This window comes from Artemia sp. Qi Xiang Cuo, chromosome 9 (assembly GCF_049724085.1).
Source record: "Artemia sp. Qi Xiang Cuo chromosome 9, ASM4972408v1, whole genome shotgun sequence".
NCBI lineage: Eukaryota > Metazoa > Arthropoda > Branchiopoda > Anostraca > Artemiidae > Artemia > Artemia sp. Qi Xiang Cuo.
In genome coordinates, this window is record NC_142802.1 from 66,068,469 (window position 1) to 66,088,746 (window position 20,278).

Genomic DNA, 20,278 nt, shown 5'->3' on the forward strand with positions numbered 1-20,278 from the left:
CTTCGCTCAAAATAACCTTCAGTCGAAACTCATTTCCACTCCTAACCTCTCCGAATATAATGAAATCCTCTGACTTAGTCTAAGACCAAAGGTTCTCCCCCGTCCTTTTAATATAACAGCAACAACAGTTTTTTATTATTCCCCAAACCAAAATATCGACCAAAAACGTAAATTTATGCAGAAATTCCAGACTAGTGCTAAATTTTTTTTTATCTAAGCATCCAAATGCTGGTATTTTGTTTTAGTAGGTGATGGAAATGACCTAAAGATGGACTCTATTTGTGCCTGTCTTAATATTAGAAAGATAGTTAAAATTCTGACAACAAGAGGAGATACGTCCCTTGATGTCATCTGTTCTAATATGGATAAGTTTTACATTCCTTCCCAAGCCCTGCCTCCACTAGGTGGTAGTTACCATTACTGTCTCCTTTTATCCCCTTCCTCGTCTTTCCTACACTCGTTCAAAACCACAAGCGGATCTTACCGTCCCCTCAGTGATTTGGGTCTTTTTTCGTTTTCAAAAATCGAAAATATTCATTTTTTCAAAAATCGAAAATATTCAAAAAAGAGCCCTGAGGATTATTTATAAAGAAGACAAGGTCCCATATTCCTACCTCCTTAAAACTTTAAAACTTGATACCCTCGAGTCAAGAAGAAAAAATTTGTGCCTCCGTTTTGGAAAGTCAGCACAAATAAACCCCTGTACTGAAAACCTCTTTCCTAGTCCCCACTCACCCATAAGAAATCGCCACCCCCGTAAAATATCCCAACACATCCCCATTTTTTCTCCCGTACCCTTTTCCACCTTACGTTATAAAAAAAAAACTTTTATTCCTTTTTATACAAATAAAACCAACCAAAACCATGACCCGTAAGTTTGCCAAAAAGTTAAATTGTTTTGTATATATTATTTTTTTATTTTTGAAAATTTCGTTATTTTATTTGTTATTCTTTTTATCCTTTTATATTATGACCTATCCTCTCCGAATATGACCTAACCTCTCCGAATATGATATGACATCTATTATGACCTATAAAATATTTATAGTAATGAGGTTATGACCTATATTTATGACTTTTGTATTTTGTATTTTCTGCATTTTCTGACTGTTACCTGTTGTGTTTTGTTACAGTGGTAACTATTTGTTGTTATTGTATTATTTTGTTATTGTATTTTTTTTAAACTAAGAAATGCGAATTCGGCCCACTAGGGTTTGTGATAGTCTTTTTGCCAATAAATATCTACCTATCTGTCTATCTATCTAAAACCTATTCTTCTGAAAAGGTTTAAACAGGCCGAGAAGAGAGAATGAGGAAAGAGCAAGCTGGTTTTCAAACCGGGGGTTCTTGTACCGAGCAAATTTTTATCCTTAGGCTGCTTTTTCAGCAATTTCATAGATATTGCTTGTCGTCGATTCTTATCGTCGTCGACTTTGTAGCAACCTTTGATTCATTTATTCGAGGAGCTCTCAGGCGAGAATGCCCTCGCACTTCGTAGAGCTTTTGAAAACTGTACTATGAGGACACGCAGTTGAAGAAACGAGCTTATGGTAAAGACTTTGATAACTTCACTGTGGATTCAGGGGTAAAGCAAAGTGACATCCTATCATCCATCCTTTTCTATTACGTAACTGATTGGATTATGGAAAGAGTTGTGAGGAAACGCGAAGGTGCGGTGGTTGGAAAAGGTGTTGAACTCACTGACCTGGATTATGCTGATGATATTGCCCTCGCAGAGGATGATCCACTGAAAGCCCAAACGGTGTTGAATAAAGTTGCCTGTTGCTCTGCCAGGGTCGGATTAAGAATTACTCTAACAAAGACCAAAGTGACGTGTGCAAATTCTCGGAACCCCCTTTATATCCCTGGATGGCAGCATTCAGCAAGTTCGAGAATTCCAGTACCTTAGATCTCTTGTCGATTCAGAAGGGGGTGGGGGTCTGGCCATGGAACTGAAAGGCGTATTTGGCTAGCCTCTGTCGGTTTTGCTCAGCTCATTAAATTACTATAGAAACGCAGAAGCATTACTAAAAAAACTACAGCCTACGAGATAATCGTCGGAAGCACTCTCCTATATGGGCGTCAAACGTGAATTGTCAAAGCTCAAAATAGTACATTTAGATGTTTTTGGCTACAATTGTCTCCGTATGATTCTACGTGTCCAACGCCATGAATGAATATCCACAATGAGATCCGTCAGCGCTGTGAAAATCATACCCAGTTTGGAAATTGTAAAGAGAAAACGGCTCGTGTGGCTAGGCCAGTGTCTAAGGCGCGAAGATGCATTTCAAAGTTTGTTCGAATTATATTGCTGAAATCATGGATGCCGGGCAAGGCGGAGCAGCGTCTAGTTCCCGTCAAAAGTATAGAAAGCAATTAACTACTAAGCTCTGGACATTTCAGATTTTTAATGACCATTCTGATCCTCTTCAAATTTTAGTATCTTCTCCTAATTATGGACCAACACAAATTTTCACTGATCGTTTTAAATTGAGTTTATTTTTATTAAGAATTTAAGTGTAAACTTTCTGAAAATAAAAGAATTGAAATGTAAATAACATTACAAGAGTTCTCGTTTCTGACATATTTGATATTTATGTTATTTGGTATGCTAAAGAAGCTGGACACGCAGTTTGGCAGAACAATAGTGTTGGGTAGTGTGTTAAGTCTTCTCTTTTTTCATCTCTCTTCTTTTTACCTTTTCTCCTTTATCTATCTCTTTTTGTAAATTTTTCCGGTGTCTTCTTTCCTATCCCTTCGTGCTATTTGTTTTTCTTTCGGATTTCTGATATTCTCTTTTCTATTTTGTTGTTTAGATTGGAAAATATTCGTTACACGTTTAGTTAATTAAAAAAACTACCATTTATTCATTTCTAAAGATTCACATTTTATTGTCTAGAAAGGTGGACTTCTACCACCATTGTGGAGACTGTAGAGCCTTTGACCCGGGGTATTTTCATGTTTTTTTTGTTTATATAAGTCGAAGAGCCTTAGTCTCTGACTTCAACCAAATTTTAATTATTTTTATTAATGTATATAGCAATTACTTTTGTAATGACACTTATTCATGTCCGTTACTTATTTAAATGTCTATGTATTATTATTTATTTATATATTTACTTTTTATAATCCAGGAAAGTCGACTTCAACCACATTTGCGAGAATTGCAGAACCTGGGACTCAGAGCTTTGCGTATTTTTGTCGATACAACTAGGAGAACCTTGGTTCAAGATATTCCAGATATAAACAGCACTAGCAATAATGCAACGACTGGGAGTGCTGTTTCCTTCAGACAGGAATTTCATGATTTATTTGAACAAGTTCAGGAATTTGTTTTGAGGGTAGGTCAAAGAAGAGGAGTGGACTTGACCTCTCATGTTGCTAGAAGTACGAGGCATGCACCACATTCAACAACGGGAGCAGTAGTAGCTGATCAAATGCACATTAATGGACTTGGGAGGAATATTAATGTGGAACCTTCCTTAATGGGAAATACATCTTCAAGCAACTTTAATGAAACCACTGCACGAAGAAACGAGATTCTTCGTGGTGACCGAACTTCAAACTTTGCTGACAGGATTCAAAGCTTGCTTCAAAGACTCACTGCAGTGAACGAGAGGATTGATCAAAATTTAATTGGAGATCCCAGAGGAAATCGCAGAACAGATACTGGGACAAGGAGACGTGAAAATTATTTAGATAATTCTAGATTTGTTGATAGTAGAAATAATCTCCTGGAACGCAACAATATCTCAGACTTGGCAACTCAATATTATAACTCTATTGATGCTATAAGCAGACTTAGAAATAGAATTCGTGATTATTTAGAAAATAGAACAGAGAACACTGTAACCAGAAGTGAACTAGCAAGCGAAACTAGAGCTCATTTAGCAGCGTACTTTTCTGAAAGATTCCGTGCCCAGCGACAGAGATTCATCAACATTTTCAGAAATCAAAATGAACCTACTGAAACTGAGACAACACAAAACTCAACAGAGGTGACTGGAACAAGAAATGATAACGAACGACCTTTACAAATTCCGAGTGAAGAATCGCTAATTCGTCAAGTGGATGCTGCCCGAGACCGACCAGTGGCACCTAGATCAGGAACTGACTATGGAACTTTTTCAGAGATGCTTCGCAGTGAAGAAGTACCCGTTCTTGAACTTGAACCTATTCAACTTTTACCACAAGACCTTTCAGAAAACAATGGTGGTAGTAGTAACAGTTCTCCTGATATAGATTCTTCTAATAGAACAGTTACAATTACCCATCTGGCTCGTCAGCCGAGAGAGAGGTATATACCATATGTCCCTAGAAGATTAACGGATAATGGGATATTTTCATCTATACTTCGAAGTGAAGAAACGTCTGTACTTGAAGTCGAATCTATTCACCGTATACCGCAAGATCTATCAGAAAACACTCATGGTAGTAGCAATAGTTCCACTGAAATAGCTTCTGCTAGTGGATCAACTCGTTTAGATCAGCTATTAGGTCGTGAGGCCCGTGTATCCAGAGAGAGGTACCGACCATATGTACCTAGAAGAAGAACTGATAATGGGATATTTTCAGAAATACTTCGAAGTGAAGAAACGCCTGTACTTGAAGTTGAACCTCTTGAAGTTTCACTTGAAGACCTATCAGAAAATACTCTTGGTAATGGTATTAGTTCCTCTGGGATTTCTTCAGCTGGTAGTTCAGACTTGGCAATCAGACTTGGCAATCAGGCCCCTCAATTGAGAGAGAGTACAGCTAGTAGAAATCAGTCTGATTCTGCTCAAGCTGAGGCAACTCAAAATCCAACAGATTTACCGATAAGAAGGATTGATAACGCGCGTCCCCAACAAATAGTACCAAGTGAAGAATCGGTTTCTCGTGAGAATGATCTTGCCCAACGCTTCCGAGAACGTTATGGATCCCCTCATAGTTATGGATCTCGCCTTCCTCGAGAAAGAGTTTTTGCTGGCATTTCAATTGCAAGTAGTGATCCTGGTATTTCTAGTTTATCTGCAACAGAAAATGCTTTGGTATCAGAATTACCTGCTGCTGCTGAGGAATCTTCGCTCTATGGCAGTGGACATCTAAATCCTGCACCTCTGCTTAACCATTCTCAGGTATGAATGCTTTTTTCACGTCAGGTCTCCTTATTTTTTCTTATTATTCTTGCTAAGCCTCATTTTTTCTTATTATTCTGTGTTCAAAGTTAACGGTGGTATGCCTCCCATGTATTATTATTGTTTCTTCTCCGCTACTTTGTAGGGAAAGGGTGGTCATAGAAATTGAGAGTGGGCTCGTTCTGTTAGAAGTTGAAAGCTCTATTTCTGTTTTTGAGGATTGAAGGTTGTTAGAGGGTATCCCAGTCTTGATTTTTTTTTTGTTGCCACCGGGTATCCCCAGAACTCTCCATTGCATCATATCCAAATTCTCTGATAATGATTTGTCACAGAATAGATGACGATTCCAGTAAATACGCCTTCGCAGAATACTCCTGGCCCTTAGAGGCCAACATATATATATATATATATATATATATATATATATATATATATATATATATATATATATATATATATATATATATATATATATATATATATATATATATATATATATATATATATATATATATATATATATATATATATATATATATATATATATATATATATATATATATATATATATATATATAAATATATATATATATATATATATATATATATATATATATATATATATATATATATATATATATATATATATATATATATATATATATAAACGAAACACTTTCTGTATGGTCTGACAGTACATATGGAAGTTTCTTGGTCAAGGGAAACTAAAAATTATTTTTGTTGTGGCTTTGGGTCACCCAGAAAGGCACCAAAGAACTTCTTCTCCAAGCAGCTTTAAACTTGTATATTTTGTCGTTGTTCCTAGGACCCCCGCCGAAAAAAAAAAAAAAACGACTCAATCCAACAGGGACTCGAAAAAGGGTTAAAAAGCTATTTTTGAAAGGGCTGAAACTTCCGTTTGTATGTCAATGGACCAAGAGAGCAAATTTCGGTTCCCCCGAGTTTTGGGCCCAAAAAGGACAGTGAAAACTTTTTGTTACCGGTCAAATGCAATCATATCTGCAAGTTCCTTAGCCAAGGGTAATTTTCTTTGGGACTTTCCTGTCGGCATGAAATTCTTAGGCCATTCGCTAGAGGGGAACCCAATACATAAGAATAAAAAAAAAAAATAATGGCTCTCCCTTTATAGGGGCTTGAGAAAGGGCCAACTAACTCTTTTCCGAAGGATTTGAAACCTTATATCTTAAGTGTCTTGTTCAAGGAGATCCTAATTCACCAAAAAAAGTTTCGAGACAGGGCCCCCCAAAGAATGGGACCAAAAACATTTTTTCCAATCGACTGGAAATATTGTAAATATTCGCGAATACTTGGTTCAAGGGAACCACATGTATAAAGGACTTACCTAAATTTAATTCCTTGGGCCAAAGCAACCGCATATACAAAGGACTTACCTAAACTTAAGTCCTTGTGGCAAAGTATCTACATGACAAATGAAACTAATAAATAAGGGTTTCACCCAAAGAGTTCGAAATGGGCAAAAAAAAAATTTCCCAGAACTTCTCTAAGTCAACATTCAGAAGTCCCTGGACCAACAAGACCCTAAGGCGGACAAATATTTTTAGGTTTTTAAAACAAGCGCCCCTGAAAATAGGACCCAAAATGGGTGAACAAATATTTTTCTTTTTTTATAATTAGCTTTATGCTTGAGAAGTGCTTTTAGAATGATTGACAAGTGCTAGAAATATCAGAGATACTATGGTATATTGAAAGCATACAATAAGACATTATTAAGATTCCTAAATATTTATGTAAAAAAAAGAAAGCAGGAAAATATATACTTATATTTTTTTTTGTTTCAGCGGAATGAAAATGAAGCAACAAGAAGACGCGAGTTGCGTATAAATTTGCCGCCTAGACCTCTTGTTCGTCAAAATGCTATGTCAAATGTTTTATTAGATGGTAAGTTTACTTTCTATCGTATTTTATGCAAGTCAAGCAAGCTGCTTATTTCTGTAATCGTTTTAAACAAATTGTGCGATCCTAAATTATTTGTATTTGCTGGTCGTCAGGGTCATATTGCAGGGACAGGAGGTGGCAAGAGACTTGACAACATGCACACACAACACCACACGCATCCGTCTCGAAGACTGAAGGCATTTTAAGTACAGCCCTATCGCATCAAGTATATCTGGAGATTGGGAAGCCGTCTGCTGATTGGATCGTTCTACTACAAATATATAAATAAATTGTAGTAGAAATGAAGCAGCTGCTTACACCCCCCCCCCCCAATCGTGGGTCCCATGTGCTTATCTCGAATTCATCTGATCAAATGATGCCGTCGAGAGAGTTGAAGAAATTTGGCTCCTCAGAATTCCTTCTTGTTGGCCTTTCTTGGAGCACCTGCTTCCCTCTTGCGCTAGAAATTAGAATATGCCTTCATTTTATAGATTCAAACTGAAATGGCACCCTCTTGCTTGTCTTTGAAACTAGAAGATTATTTTATGAGTGAATACTGGCTGAGGTTCAGTGAGACTCTGAGACTATATTACATGGTATAAAAACTATTTTGTAAATTTCATTTTAAGTTTCACTCATTTTATCGTCTTTGCAATTCAATAAAAATTAGTTTTCTCTATTGTTTTTGGGTCGGTAATTATTGTCACCAAGCATGCGCAAACACGGGAATTTATTTCGAGAAGAGAAAAGGCCAGGTTTGAACAACTTGTGCAAGTCGGCGCTTGAGCATAATGACTATTTAAATATCAGCTTTAAATATTAAATATTATATTTAAATATTAACTTTAATATATTTAAATATTAACTTTAAATATTAAATATTAACATTGTTATATATTAAATATGTAACAATGTAAGAATCTGTTCCTTTGCCGATCACTAGGCTAATTCTTTTCTAGTATTTCATTGCTTCTAATTGTTTTATTAATTGTTTATTAATATGTTAATTGTTTTATTTTGCAGATTTTGTCCTACCGGGAAATAGTCAATTTTTTATTTGTCAATTAACACCACAGACATTTCGTGTACAGTGTTGGGACTTCAAGACTTCGCTTCCTGATCTAACGCAAAGTAAGCCTCATGTCTTCGCAATATTGAATCCCATAAATGTTTGATTATTATTATCTATCTATATTTCTCAATTATTATCAGGTATTGATCGCCTTATTTGTGGGACCTCGTAGTTCTTTTTAGTTTCATAGCTTTTAATTAGATAATATTAGGCAAATTTTTGTTTTTGATGACCAGCTTGGTTGCAGCACTGTAAAATTTTTCAGTAAAAAATTTTTTGGTTAAATTTCTGTTCCTTTATTCTTTCTTTTTTTGTGTGTAATTTAACTAGAGCTCACTAACCCGGTGACCTCTAGTGAAATTACCGTACAAGCAAATCCTTGCAAGCTGTTTGTGTAGAAATTGAATTCATTCAAGAAAGTTAAAATAACATCAAAAGGTTTAAAATAAAAGCTTTGTTTAGTAAGTATTTTATCTTGTTAAGTATTTTAAGCATATAAGTATTCTATTAGGCATTAAGGATTGTATTCAGTATTCTATTAATTTTTCTATTTCATCATTGTTAAGTATTCTATTAAAAAGGATTCTTTAGGGTAGTAAAATATTATATTTGTTGCCATTGGCGATATCCTTCAGGAAATCAGCCTTCTTTTAAGGTGAAAAAAAAACACAAAAAAACAAAACATTTCAACTGAAAACAAAAATGGATATTCAAAACCGTTGAAAACAAAATGATTTGTTTGAATGTCCTTCACGGTACCATCCTTATTTAAAAAATGAAAACAAGAATATTTGAAATGAAAACTTTGCGGTATGAACCTTCTTTAAAAAAGGGGGAAAATTGAAATACAACTAAAAAGAATGGACGAAAACATTGAAAATAAAAATTGTTTTGTGCTATATATCTTTCACAATATCAGCAATTTATAAATTTATAGATTTATAAATTTATAAATCTATAAAAAAATTTATAGGACAACAAAAAAGGATGTTCGAAAAGATTAAAAAGAGTAGTCGTTTTAGTCGAATGTCATTCACGATATCACTCTTCTATAATAAAAGAAAAAGAAGAAGAATCAAATCAAAGCAAAAACAAATTAAAAACGATAGATTAAAATTTCTGTTGGATCATTAAGTACGTATATAGCTCAGCAAGTTATCGTTTGAGTAATCAAATACTGTGGTTTTCCAGTAATTACTTGCAATTGATTAATAGTTTTAATGGAATGATTCATCAATCGATATAAGAATATACATTGGCGTAAGGAAGTAGAAGAATAAAATAAATAATATGAATAAAATAAAACAGATATATTATATATATGCTACTACTAACAACTTTCTGCAGCATCAAATTGTTTGAGGCCAACACATCCGTGCACGTTCCTACCCCACCCGAATCTGTTTAAAGTTTCACTCTGTAGCCGCTCCCAAGAATTTTCAATTTGCTTTAAATCCTTCCTTACGACCTCTTCCCACTTCGTTTGGGGAGTGGGACTGTGGGTCCACTTCACACTTAGTTTGGGGAGTGGGTCCAATTCCCACTTTTTGTTTGGCCCTAGATGGATGGGCAAACAAACAGATGGATGGCCACTTTTTGTTTGTCCCTTGTTTACGACCTCTTCCCACCTTGTTTGGGGAGTGGGTCCACTTCCCACTTTTTGTTTGGCCCTAGATGGATGGCCAAACAAACAGATGGATGGCCACTTTTTGTTTGGCACTTGTTTACGACCTCTTCCCACCTTGTTTGGGGAGCGGGTCCACTTCCCACTTTTTTTTAGCCCTTTTTTGAAAAAAAAAAACATAATTTTTTTTGTACAGCTTGTTGTTAGCCATATGGTCTGTCTAGCGGGTACTCAAAGCTTTCCGTAGATAATTCCTCTGGAAAACATCTGACAAATTCTCCTCCCTCTTCCAAAGTGCCCACGTTTCAAAACCATACTTGACCACTGACATCACTACAGCTTCCAATATCCTATTCTTGGTTCACAGACTTATCTTCCTATTACTTCCAATTTTTTAAGACTTTGAAAAACCACTCTGGATCTTGGCTATTCTAATTTTTACATCTTCACTACACCCACTATCATTACTAATAATGCTATCCAGTTAAATAAAGCTATCCTTTTGCTCCATCTTCTTGTTACCCAACATCATCTCTTCACCATCAATCATTCCTAGTCTAAGCGACTTAGTCTTCTGTAAATAAATTTCAAAATGATTCTCTCCCATGAACTCTCAAAAACTCCAAAAATTTCTTCATTTTGCTTTCATTTGTATCTAGAACGCTCAAATAATCTACGTAGTCTTAAGTCTAGGAGAGTTTTACTTTCCCATTTGCTTCCAAGCTCTCCCATAGCCTTAGTAATATTCCTTAAGACAAAGTCTATCAAAATGATTCATATAATTGGAGATAGAACACAGCTCTGCTTAACCCGTGGCAAAATACCAAACCAGCTCCTCATTTCCTCCCTTAACAGCACCAATATTGTTGTCGTATATAGCGCCCATAACTTTAACCTGTCGTATATAGCCGTGGCAAACCCGTGGCAAAATACCAAACCAGCTCCTCATTTCCTCCCTTAACAGCACCAATATTGTTGTCGTATATAGCGCCCATAACTTTAACCTGTCGTATATAGCCGTGGCAAACCCGTGGCAAAATACCAAACCAGCTCCTCATTTCCTCCCTTAACAGCACCAATATTGTTGTCGTATATAGCGCCCATAACTTTAACCTGTCGTATATAGCCGTGGCAAACCCGTGGCAAAATACCAAACCAGCTCCTCATTTCCTCCCTTAACAGCACCAATATTGTTGTCGTATATAGCGCCCATAACTTTAACCTGTCGTATATAGCCGTGGCAAACCCGTGGCAAAATACCAAACCAGCTCCTCATTTCCTCCCTTAACAGCACCAATATTGTTGTCGTATATAGCGCCCATAACTTTAACCTGTCGTATATAGCCGTGGCAAACCCGTGGCAAAATACCAAACCAGCTCCTCATTTCCTCCCTTAACAGCACCAATATTGTTGTCGTATATAGCGCCCATAACTTTATATTTATAACTTTATAACAATATATTTATCTGATATACTATACGAGGATAAGAGCTTCCCTAGAGCTGTTCTATTGGCTTAATTTAACCACTGTTCATAATCTATAAAAACTAAGGATTAAAGGGGTCTGATTATTCAGGCACTTCTCAATTATTAATCAAATAGGGAAAATTTGGTCGACGCATCCTCTCCTCAACCTAAAATCAAACTGTTCTTCTCTTAAAACTTCATCTACAGCATCTCTAAGTCTAAAAAGTATAATCATACTAAGTAATTTGCTTCCTGCAGAAACCCTTCTAAAGTCTCTATATTACCGCACTCACGCTTATCACCTTTCTCATAAAATGGTTTAATTAAAGTTTTCCCAAAATCACTAGGTACTTCCCTTTTTCAAAAGTCGTATTATATTAACATTTTGTATATATAATAAATAAATAAGAAGCTTTGAACTGTGGGATCAGACCATGTATATCGCACGGCTTATTGTTTGATATGCTTTGCTTAAGCGAATGCCTAAAACTATTAAATTTTTTGGGAAATATTTAACGTATCTGTCTCAACTTTTCCCTTGGCCCACATCTCAAAACCGTAATTGGCAACTGCCATAGACCAGAATTTTAGTATCCTAATCCCTTAGTATCCCATAAAAAACATACTATAACTAGTGGTATTCTAATGCTTGCTAGACGCCAAAACACTGTGAAGAGGAATTCTTTTTAACCCTTTCTCTTATATCTTTCTTCTTTTTAAATTTATTCATTGTTAAAAATTACTTTTTTTTACGGTGAATAGGTTTTTTTTACGGTGTAGAGATAGGAAAAACAGTGTAGAGGAATTTTTTTCAACATTATCTGTTATATTTTTCTTCTTCTTAAATTTATTAATTGTTAAAAATGACCTTTTTTTTACGGTTTATTGGTTTTTTTTTTACGGTGAAGAGAGAGGAAACACGGTGAAGGGGAATTTTTTTCAACCCTATCTGTTATATTTTTCTTCTTCTTAAATTTATTCATTGTTAAAAATGACTTGGACCGTGCACAGCTTTGCGAACCGTGTCTGCCTAAACATAGAGTAGCTTGTGGTGAAGTGAAGGTGTGTTAACTTTTGAGCAAATCCTTAGTTTATATTTTTGTGGCTTTGGTGATACTGCTGAAAAAAGGGAGGAAAATTTAGTTTGATCGCATGCATTGCATCTGTCATGTTTGTGATAAATTAATTTGTTTTAATAACCAGTCGGCTTTACCAAATGCAGAGTAACTTATCATTTCTTGGATAGGTAATACTAGTTGTTCAGTTTCATAAATCATAACATAAGGATGTGGGTGCCAGATGTTCCCTACTGAAATAAACCACTTGAAAGAAATTGACATATGTATTTTAATTTTGCCTCAAAGTGGGATGATTTTCTAGTGGGGTATTAGCAGTCAAAATCTTTGGTAAAGGAGCAATTGACAGGACTTTTTTATTTTCAGTTTTTTCAGCTTTTAAGGGGAAAATAATTTTATGGGTGACCTCCTCAACCATGCGAGACAGGAGAGGAAGACGTGGTCTCTTCCAACCCTTTTATGCCTTGTGATGAGGAGAATAAAAAAGGGGAGGAAGGAGTAGTGTTTTGTGATCGTTTAATGCAGGAATTCAGATAAGACGAGATCTACCCTCTTCGATTTGTGTATGTCCTCTACAATTTCAATGGTACGGATTCCTTCCGTGTGACGTCATTCATACAAAAAAGGCTTTTCCAAAATTATGACTGTAAATATATTTTCTCAAAGTCGCTACCAATCTATATGAGTTTTCCAGGCCAGAAAATGTTAGCGTGTCAACTTTTAGAAAAAACTAGTGAGCCGTTTTCGAGAAAAAATATAGCCATATTGTATTTATTGTACTTTTATATTGTATTTTATAGCCATTTTATATATTGTGTTTCTGTGATTTTATATTTCATGTTTATATTTTACTATTTTGAATAACCGACTTACTAACCGTATTTCAAACAGTAGGCTGTACGAAAAGTGTGGTTCAAGCCCACTTTCAAGGGCTATAATGCAGGAGTGTAATTTGCTATGGGACAGGGGGCAACGGCCCCCTCCAGACCCAAGTTTGCCCCCCCCCCCAGGTGAAATTTAGTTTATGTAAAAATCGTGTCAAAATTAAGATAAGCCTGCATAATTCAAGTACCCATAGAAACAGGTCAGTTTTCTTTAGTATATCTTTGCCTTTATGGTAATATATGACTCGTTTTCAGTTTTCACTGTCATTTTCAATCGATTGGAGAAAATTGGCTCTAATTTTGCCACACCCTCCCAGGATTTTGACGAAATTACGCCACTGATATTATGATTGAAAAATTTAGATGGCCAGGGCACGTTTTGCGGATGAAGGATGACAGATTGCCAAAGATTGTCCTTTTTGGCCAACTTTTTACGTCTAAACGGAAAGAATATTGTCCTTGGTTGGGGTGGGACCATGTCGCAAGGAAAGATTTAAGTGAAATAGGAACTTCCTCGGAGGGTGTAAAGAGGGGGGCTTTGAATAGATTGGGATGGAGGAGGAGCGTGTGTAGCTGTGTTGGCCTCAGGTCGCCTGGTATTGTGGTCAGTTGTTAGTAATATAGTATAGCGCAATCACAACATTAAAAGAAAAGCAGATACGATGGGTTAGTTTGTTTTTCGGCTTTTATCTGTTCCATCGAAACAAGGTATATCTCTTAATTTTTTCAATTAATAGCAAACTTTAATCAATTGGATTACCTCATTATCTTTTTGTGGGGAAAAGAAGCTTAGTTTTTTCTAAAACAAAATGCTGAAAGACTCAGCACCTCTGAGCATGCCCTAGAAATATATTCAGCCCCAAATGGTAGTGGCTATTTTAAAAGGTGAACTACTCTTTTCGGGCAGATGACTGTCGGCTCCTTAAATTAACAGAATCCGTCTCTCAGCATAAAAAATGTTAAGAAAAGAATATACCAGAGATATATCAATAATTCAACCATTGAAATGAAACAAATTACCACGTTTTTCCAATAGTCACAAAAGGTATTATTAATTTCTACGTTGTCTTTGTACTGACAGTATAAAAACCTTGTTTTTCTTCTAAATAATTATTTTAAGTTTTACGACGGGTGCACATAGATGGCTTTGGTACCTACATTAGTTAGTTGTATTTGACACTAAAAGTAGCCGAAAATCTAACTAAGGGCTTTAAGATGGCCACAAGAGATTATTCACCATACCCACCTCCTCCCATTACCTAGAAATCTCATAAATTTAGGTGAGCTTCTGAGTAATTCCAGATCTTTGTAAATAAAACGCATTTTTAAGTTTTCATATAAGACGATTTAATTTGCTGTTTTTTTCCTTTAAGCTTACTCATCATTCATTTTCTTTAAGCTTACTCTACTTATCAGTGATTTTTTTTTCAATATAAATGTGATTGACAGGTAAATGAAGGATAATATTTAGTCAGATATTTTTTTTTATTTGTGCGAGTCACGTTTTTTGAAAGAACTTTGCTCCCGCCTTTGTTTTTTTTAGAGATAAACTCAAAAACAATTCTTGGCCGTTTTTTCTTTCCTTTTTTTTTTTTATCAAAATCTTTTTATTATAGGTGAACATAATGTTATTGTGCCTAACTGCAAAGTGCACTGTGATAGCTGGATAGAAATATCTAAAAAATGGGACTTTCTAGTTGCTGTTTACCCAAAGACGACAGGGCTCTTTGGGGCCTCTATTGGTATGTAATGGCCTTTTTTCTTTCTTAGAATATGGTTAGAGATTTCCATGAAAAGTTCATAAAATAGCTCTTAATAGACATTTCAGAGTGAACTCCAATTTTTGCAACGAAATTATAGAAATTACAAAACAATACATTTTTATGTTTCAAATGTGTACCATGAAAGGCCTCATATATCATTAAATAACAAAAAAAATGCTCTCCAAAAAGTCGTAAGTCGTAGTTTCAATAGTGAAGTACCTTATAAGAGGAACAAATGCTTATAACCAAAATTTATTTTAATGAAAGAGTTAAAATATTAAACGACAAAAATACTAAAATTTTTATCCTCAGCTGAAAATTAGCGTCCTCAGAAATCTTGTCAAATCTAAATTGGCTTATTAAAAGAAGCCTTCCACAAAACAGATCGGTTTTATTTTAGTATACCTTTCCCTTTATTGTATTGTACCTTTGCCTTTATTTATTATTGCATATTGAAAAAAGCAAAGAAATTTTATGCTAATTATGCGGAATAAAATTAATATTAATTAGAATCTAGTAAGCACCTACTGTTAAGTATGGTGAAAACCTTACTTAAATAAAATCAGTTCTAATTAATAATATAAATTAATTATAAATAATATAATATTATAAATTTTAATTTAAATTAAAATATATTATAATTAATAATTTAAATAATTTAATCATAAAAAATTATTATAAATAATAATTTAAAGCTATGTAATGAAAGTGATGACATTATAAATAATAAAAATGCCTATAAGACATTATAAACAATAAAGCGGAAATAAAAGTGAAAATTAATAATGAACGTGCTAAACAGTAGTTTTGCGCAAAAACATTATTTTCATTTTGAACCCAAGGTATCTATTTAATGAATTTAATAATAATTCTTAGGTATCAATTTTGGTATTGTTTTATGATTTCAAGGAAGTTAGAATTTTTAGGTTATGCACTACTTTCGCATAAGACTTGACTGGAATTTCATTTTTGCTGGTTTTTATATTTCTATTTATTAACTTTATGGAAATTAGCTGGTATTAACTTTATGGAAAGGAAGCCGAACTTCATAAGAGGGGCTGTAAAGAGTGAAGCTTTAACTACACTGGTGGAAGGAGGAATATTTTAGAATAGTATCGATACTTTCGATACATAAATTTTCATATTTCTCTCATTCTCTTCACACAAAGGAATTTGTTTTCCTTTTCCTCTAGAATTGAAAAAAAATGAGATAGATCATCACCAATCAGCAAAAAGGGCTACTAAGCTACTAAGGGCTACTAAGAAAAAATGAGATAGATCATCACCAATCAGCAAAAAGGGCTACTAAGCTACTAAGGGCTACTAAGAAAAAATGAGATAGATCATCACCAATCAGCAAAAAGGGCTACCAAGCTACTAAGGGCTACTAAGAAAAAATGAGATAGATCATCACCAATCAGCAAAAAGGGCTACTAAGAAGCGGAATTCAGAATCACCGTAATATCGATTTTAACCATTGTACGAAATGCTTGCACTCATGTCCGGTTGCGTTTGAGATGCGGTCATATTCCCCCCCTTTCTGTTTTTTGGCACAACAACCATTTAAAGACGCGTAAATACCCCGGAAGGTGGGAGTACTTTCTTAGAGTAGAGAATGTACTGAAGAAAAAAACAATTATCTATGATATTGGGTTTTGCGACTGAAATAGTCTTTGCAATTTGAAAGGGGATTCGTTTCTTGAGAGAAAGCCTTTTAATTAGATCAATATATCACTGGAATATTAGGTTCAGTCCGTCAGTAATTTTTGCTATATATTTTCTTTTTGTTTCGTTTCATTTTTTTTCTTGAAATCTATACTTTTTAAAAATAAATAAAAGTCGTTCCTAATAATTTTTGAAAAGGGAACCTAGTAATTTTGTTAAAACTTAAATCAGACACCTTTGTAAGAAAGGTGAAAAGAGCAAGTAAGGTAACTGGTAATCACAGAGGCATTAGATTGATTTCTGCTTTAAGAAAATTACTTGGAATGATGATGCTGATTAGACTGAGAGAGGCTGTTGATGAAACTGTAAGAGAAGAATTATGCGGTTTCAGGAAACGGAGATGTGTCGCGTCAAATTTTCGCTCTTAGGTTAATAATTGAGAATGTTTGAATTATCTGACCTCTTTAGTCCTCAGTTGTATATATTGTGAAATGGCATTTGATTCAGCTGATAGAAAAACTTTATTGAAGGTGCTATTCTTGCATTGTCTGCCAGTTAAGTGCATCAAAGTGTTTAGTGCTATTCATGGGATTAATGTCGCTGCGATTAAGGTTTGAAGTGAGTTTAGTGGTTGATTCAGGTTGGAATTAGGAGTTAAACAGTGCAGCATATTAGCCCCCCCCCCAGCCCTTAAATGAGTTGTATTGACTGATTTCGTCCCAAAGAAAACAGCAAAGGCTATGGGAGAATTTGGAGGTAAAATCTCTTAGACTCGAACTGTGTGGATGGTTTGAGCGTCCTGGTTGAAATATTAGGAAAATGAATGTATTTTGAAGGTTTTGAGAGTTCAGGGTGCAAGAGTAGGTTTGAAAGTTAGGGCTAAAAGGACTAAATCGCTTCGATCAAGCATATAGCTTCTCTTACCATGGCACTATTAATAGTAAATAATGTAATAATGAAGCGATTATAAAGATGTAAATAAATAATAGCCAAAGCGTCCAAAGTTTTGGAAGGATAAGAAGATAAGTTTGTGTACCAAAATTAGAATATTAGAAGCCGCAATAATGACAATGATCAAGTATGGTTCTGAAAAACGCAGAGATATTGATTTATATTTATCCTGTAAACTTTTGTGTTTTAGGACGAATAAAATCATTGTCTCATTTAATGCAACCCTCCTAAGAGGGTTTAAAGTTTTAAACTTATTTGTGTTATTTCTTTGTCTTAACACCCGTGTTTCACGGTTCGAAATAAGACCTCTCAGCCTCTCACTTCAAGAGGCTGAGACAAATTCGGTAAATATTTTCCAAAGGGATTGTCTAAGGACAATTTTAGGGTCTTGTTTGACTTAATCAAACAATAAATTTTACGGTAAATACGGTTTGATTCCACATTGTGGGGCTATAATGAAATAAAGGTGAAGACGGCTAGACTATTTTACATGATTAAGGATTAATGATTGCCCACGATTGGGCTTTTTGACTGTCTATTGAAAGCAGCTCGCTCCCAATTGGCGTGGGAAGAGGTCTTAAGGAAGGACTTAAAGGAGATTAAAACTTCATTAAATTAGGTGAAGAGTGAAACTTTAATAAACTGAGGTGGGAGCGGTGCATGCGGAGCCTTGTTAGCCCCATACGCCTTGGTTAGCCCCAAGTTGTTAGCTCTATGTGCCTTGGTTAGTCCCAAGTTTTTAGCCCCATGCACCTTGGTTAGCCCCAAGTTGTTAGACCCATGTGCCTTGGTTAGCCCCAAGTTGATAGCCCCATGTGCCTTGGTTAGCCCCAAGTTGTTAGCCCCATTCTCCTTGGTTAGCCCCAAGTTGTTAGCCCCATGCGCCTTGGCTGGCCCCGAGTTGTTAGCTTCATGTGCCTTGCTTAGCCCCAAGTTGTTAGCCCCATTCTCCTTGGTTAGCCCTAAGTTGTTAGACCCATGCGCCTTGGTTAGCTCCAAGCTGTTAGCCCCATGCGACTTGGCTGTCCCCGAGTTGTTAGCCCCATGCGCCCTGGTTAGCCTCAAGTTGTTAGCCCCATGCGTCTTGGTTAGCCCCAAGTTGTTCGAACCATGTGCCTTGGTTAGCCCCAAGTTGTTAGCCCCATGTGCCTTGGTTAACCCCAAGTTAGCCCCATGCGCCTTGGTTAGCCCCATGCGCCATGGTTAGCCCCAATTTGTTAGGCCCATGCGCCAGTAAATTGTTATTAAAGATAGTAATAGGTCGAGCGACTCATGAAGTATGTTCGTAGTAAAAGTAAAAAAGATAATTGCCTAGTCAGTATATCATTGAATTTGCGGCGATTGTGAATTTCGCTTTGAAAAATCCGCAACAGGGACTTTTTGAGCATGACTCGAAAATGAACGGCACTTCTGCTATGGGATGGTTTCATCTAAAGTCGTATCAGCGTTTCAATGCTTTAATAACCAAGAAATGGCGTTGTTACTTTACTATAAATTTCTTGAACTGTAACTTTAATCGACTAAATCAACTTGGCTTCTGAACGTTTCAAATATATCATGTTTCTTCAATGTAAAAAGACCATGTACTTTTTTTGTCATTTCAAAGTTTCTACCATTTCATGGTCTTATTCCATGTTTTTTCTTTTAGTTGTTCTTGTTTTATTTTGGTTTCTTTTCTTTTTGTAATTCATTACTGCACTTTTCTTATTGTTTATAGCAGGTTTAAACTAAGTTATTATTTTTGTTTAGTCTACCCCTCTTTTTTTCTTCCAAGTCTTTTGCATCTTGATCGCTTTAGTGTCTCTATGTTCTGCTTTTGTTAAATTCAAAATTAATAAATAAATTGATGAAAATCTCTCGTACATCAAGAAATAAGAGATGACATTGTTATTGTGTGATGTACTGAATTCAAGCTTTCAAGGGTCAACTTACCATTGTTGTTGCTGATTTAGGTTTTTCTGAATCTTTTTTCGTCAAGAATCATTTTCAGGATTTGAGTAGTCTAGGTTCTTTATTGTGCTGTATATTGTGCATAGACTTTTTGTGGTCTTTATGTGTGCTCTTTATTATGCTGTTGAGTGTTTTCATACAATTTCAAGCTTCTGGCTTCAAGCCCCTAATAATTTAGTTTTGCTTTGAGAACAGCCAAAAACAAGCAACTTTAATTTATTTAATTATTTATTTATTTAATTTTTAATTAGTTTAAAAATCGAGTCCCGAATTTATGTGCTTCACAAACATAGTAGGCGCTGATTAGATGTGTTATTAAAAACGAACAAAAATTAGTGATGGCATCCAGACGACCTAAAACTGGATGTTATTTTTGTAATGGAATACTTATTATAAAATGTTTTTAGGGTGATATATTCTCTTGCCTTTTTTGTTTTGCTGGCCCTAATATTCATACCCATTATAGGAGTGCACAGCCTGGAAAGCCACAACCTTGGCCAACTTCTCTGGATCACGTCTATAGGCGAGTCAGTTGCTTCGTTGAGTTTATCGCCATCTAGCAGATACCTTCTGGTTGGTATCCCTGGATCCCGCCTTTGGAATACAGAAAGCAACAGCCGACAGACAATGGCCAAAGTTTTTCGACTGGACCCTGATGCCAAAGTGTAAGTGATGTCTGTAAAATGTTTTGACTTACGAACGCTCTTACTTACTCTTGCCGTGTAATGTATCGCTAAAAGAAAGTCCAGTGACGATTTGAATTCCGAGACAGAGACCTAGGAGGGACCCTA

At 35.4% G+C, this 20,278-nt stretch overlaps 1 protein-coding gene across 1 annotated transcript in view; it reads left to right on the forward strand.

Annotated features, from left to right (window-relative positions):
- Positions 1-20,278, forward strand: part of LOC148948955 (uncharacterized) — a 76,276-nt gene that overhangs the window by 51,733 nt on the left and 4,265 nt on the right. The window contains exons 10-14 of the mRNA XM_089095068.1: positions 3,135-5,117; positions 6,938-7,037; positions 8,058-8,165; positions 14,775-14,900; positions 19,954-20,152. Coding sequence (XP_088951194.1) covers positions 3,135-5,117; positions 6,938-7,037; positions 8,058-8,165; positions 14,775-14,900; positions 19,954-20,152 — 2,516 coding nt within the window. The remainder of the gene's footprint in view (positions 1-3,134; positions 5,118-6,937; positions 7,038-8,057; positions 8,166-14,774; positions 14,901-19,953; positions 20,153-20,278) is intronic.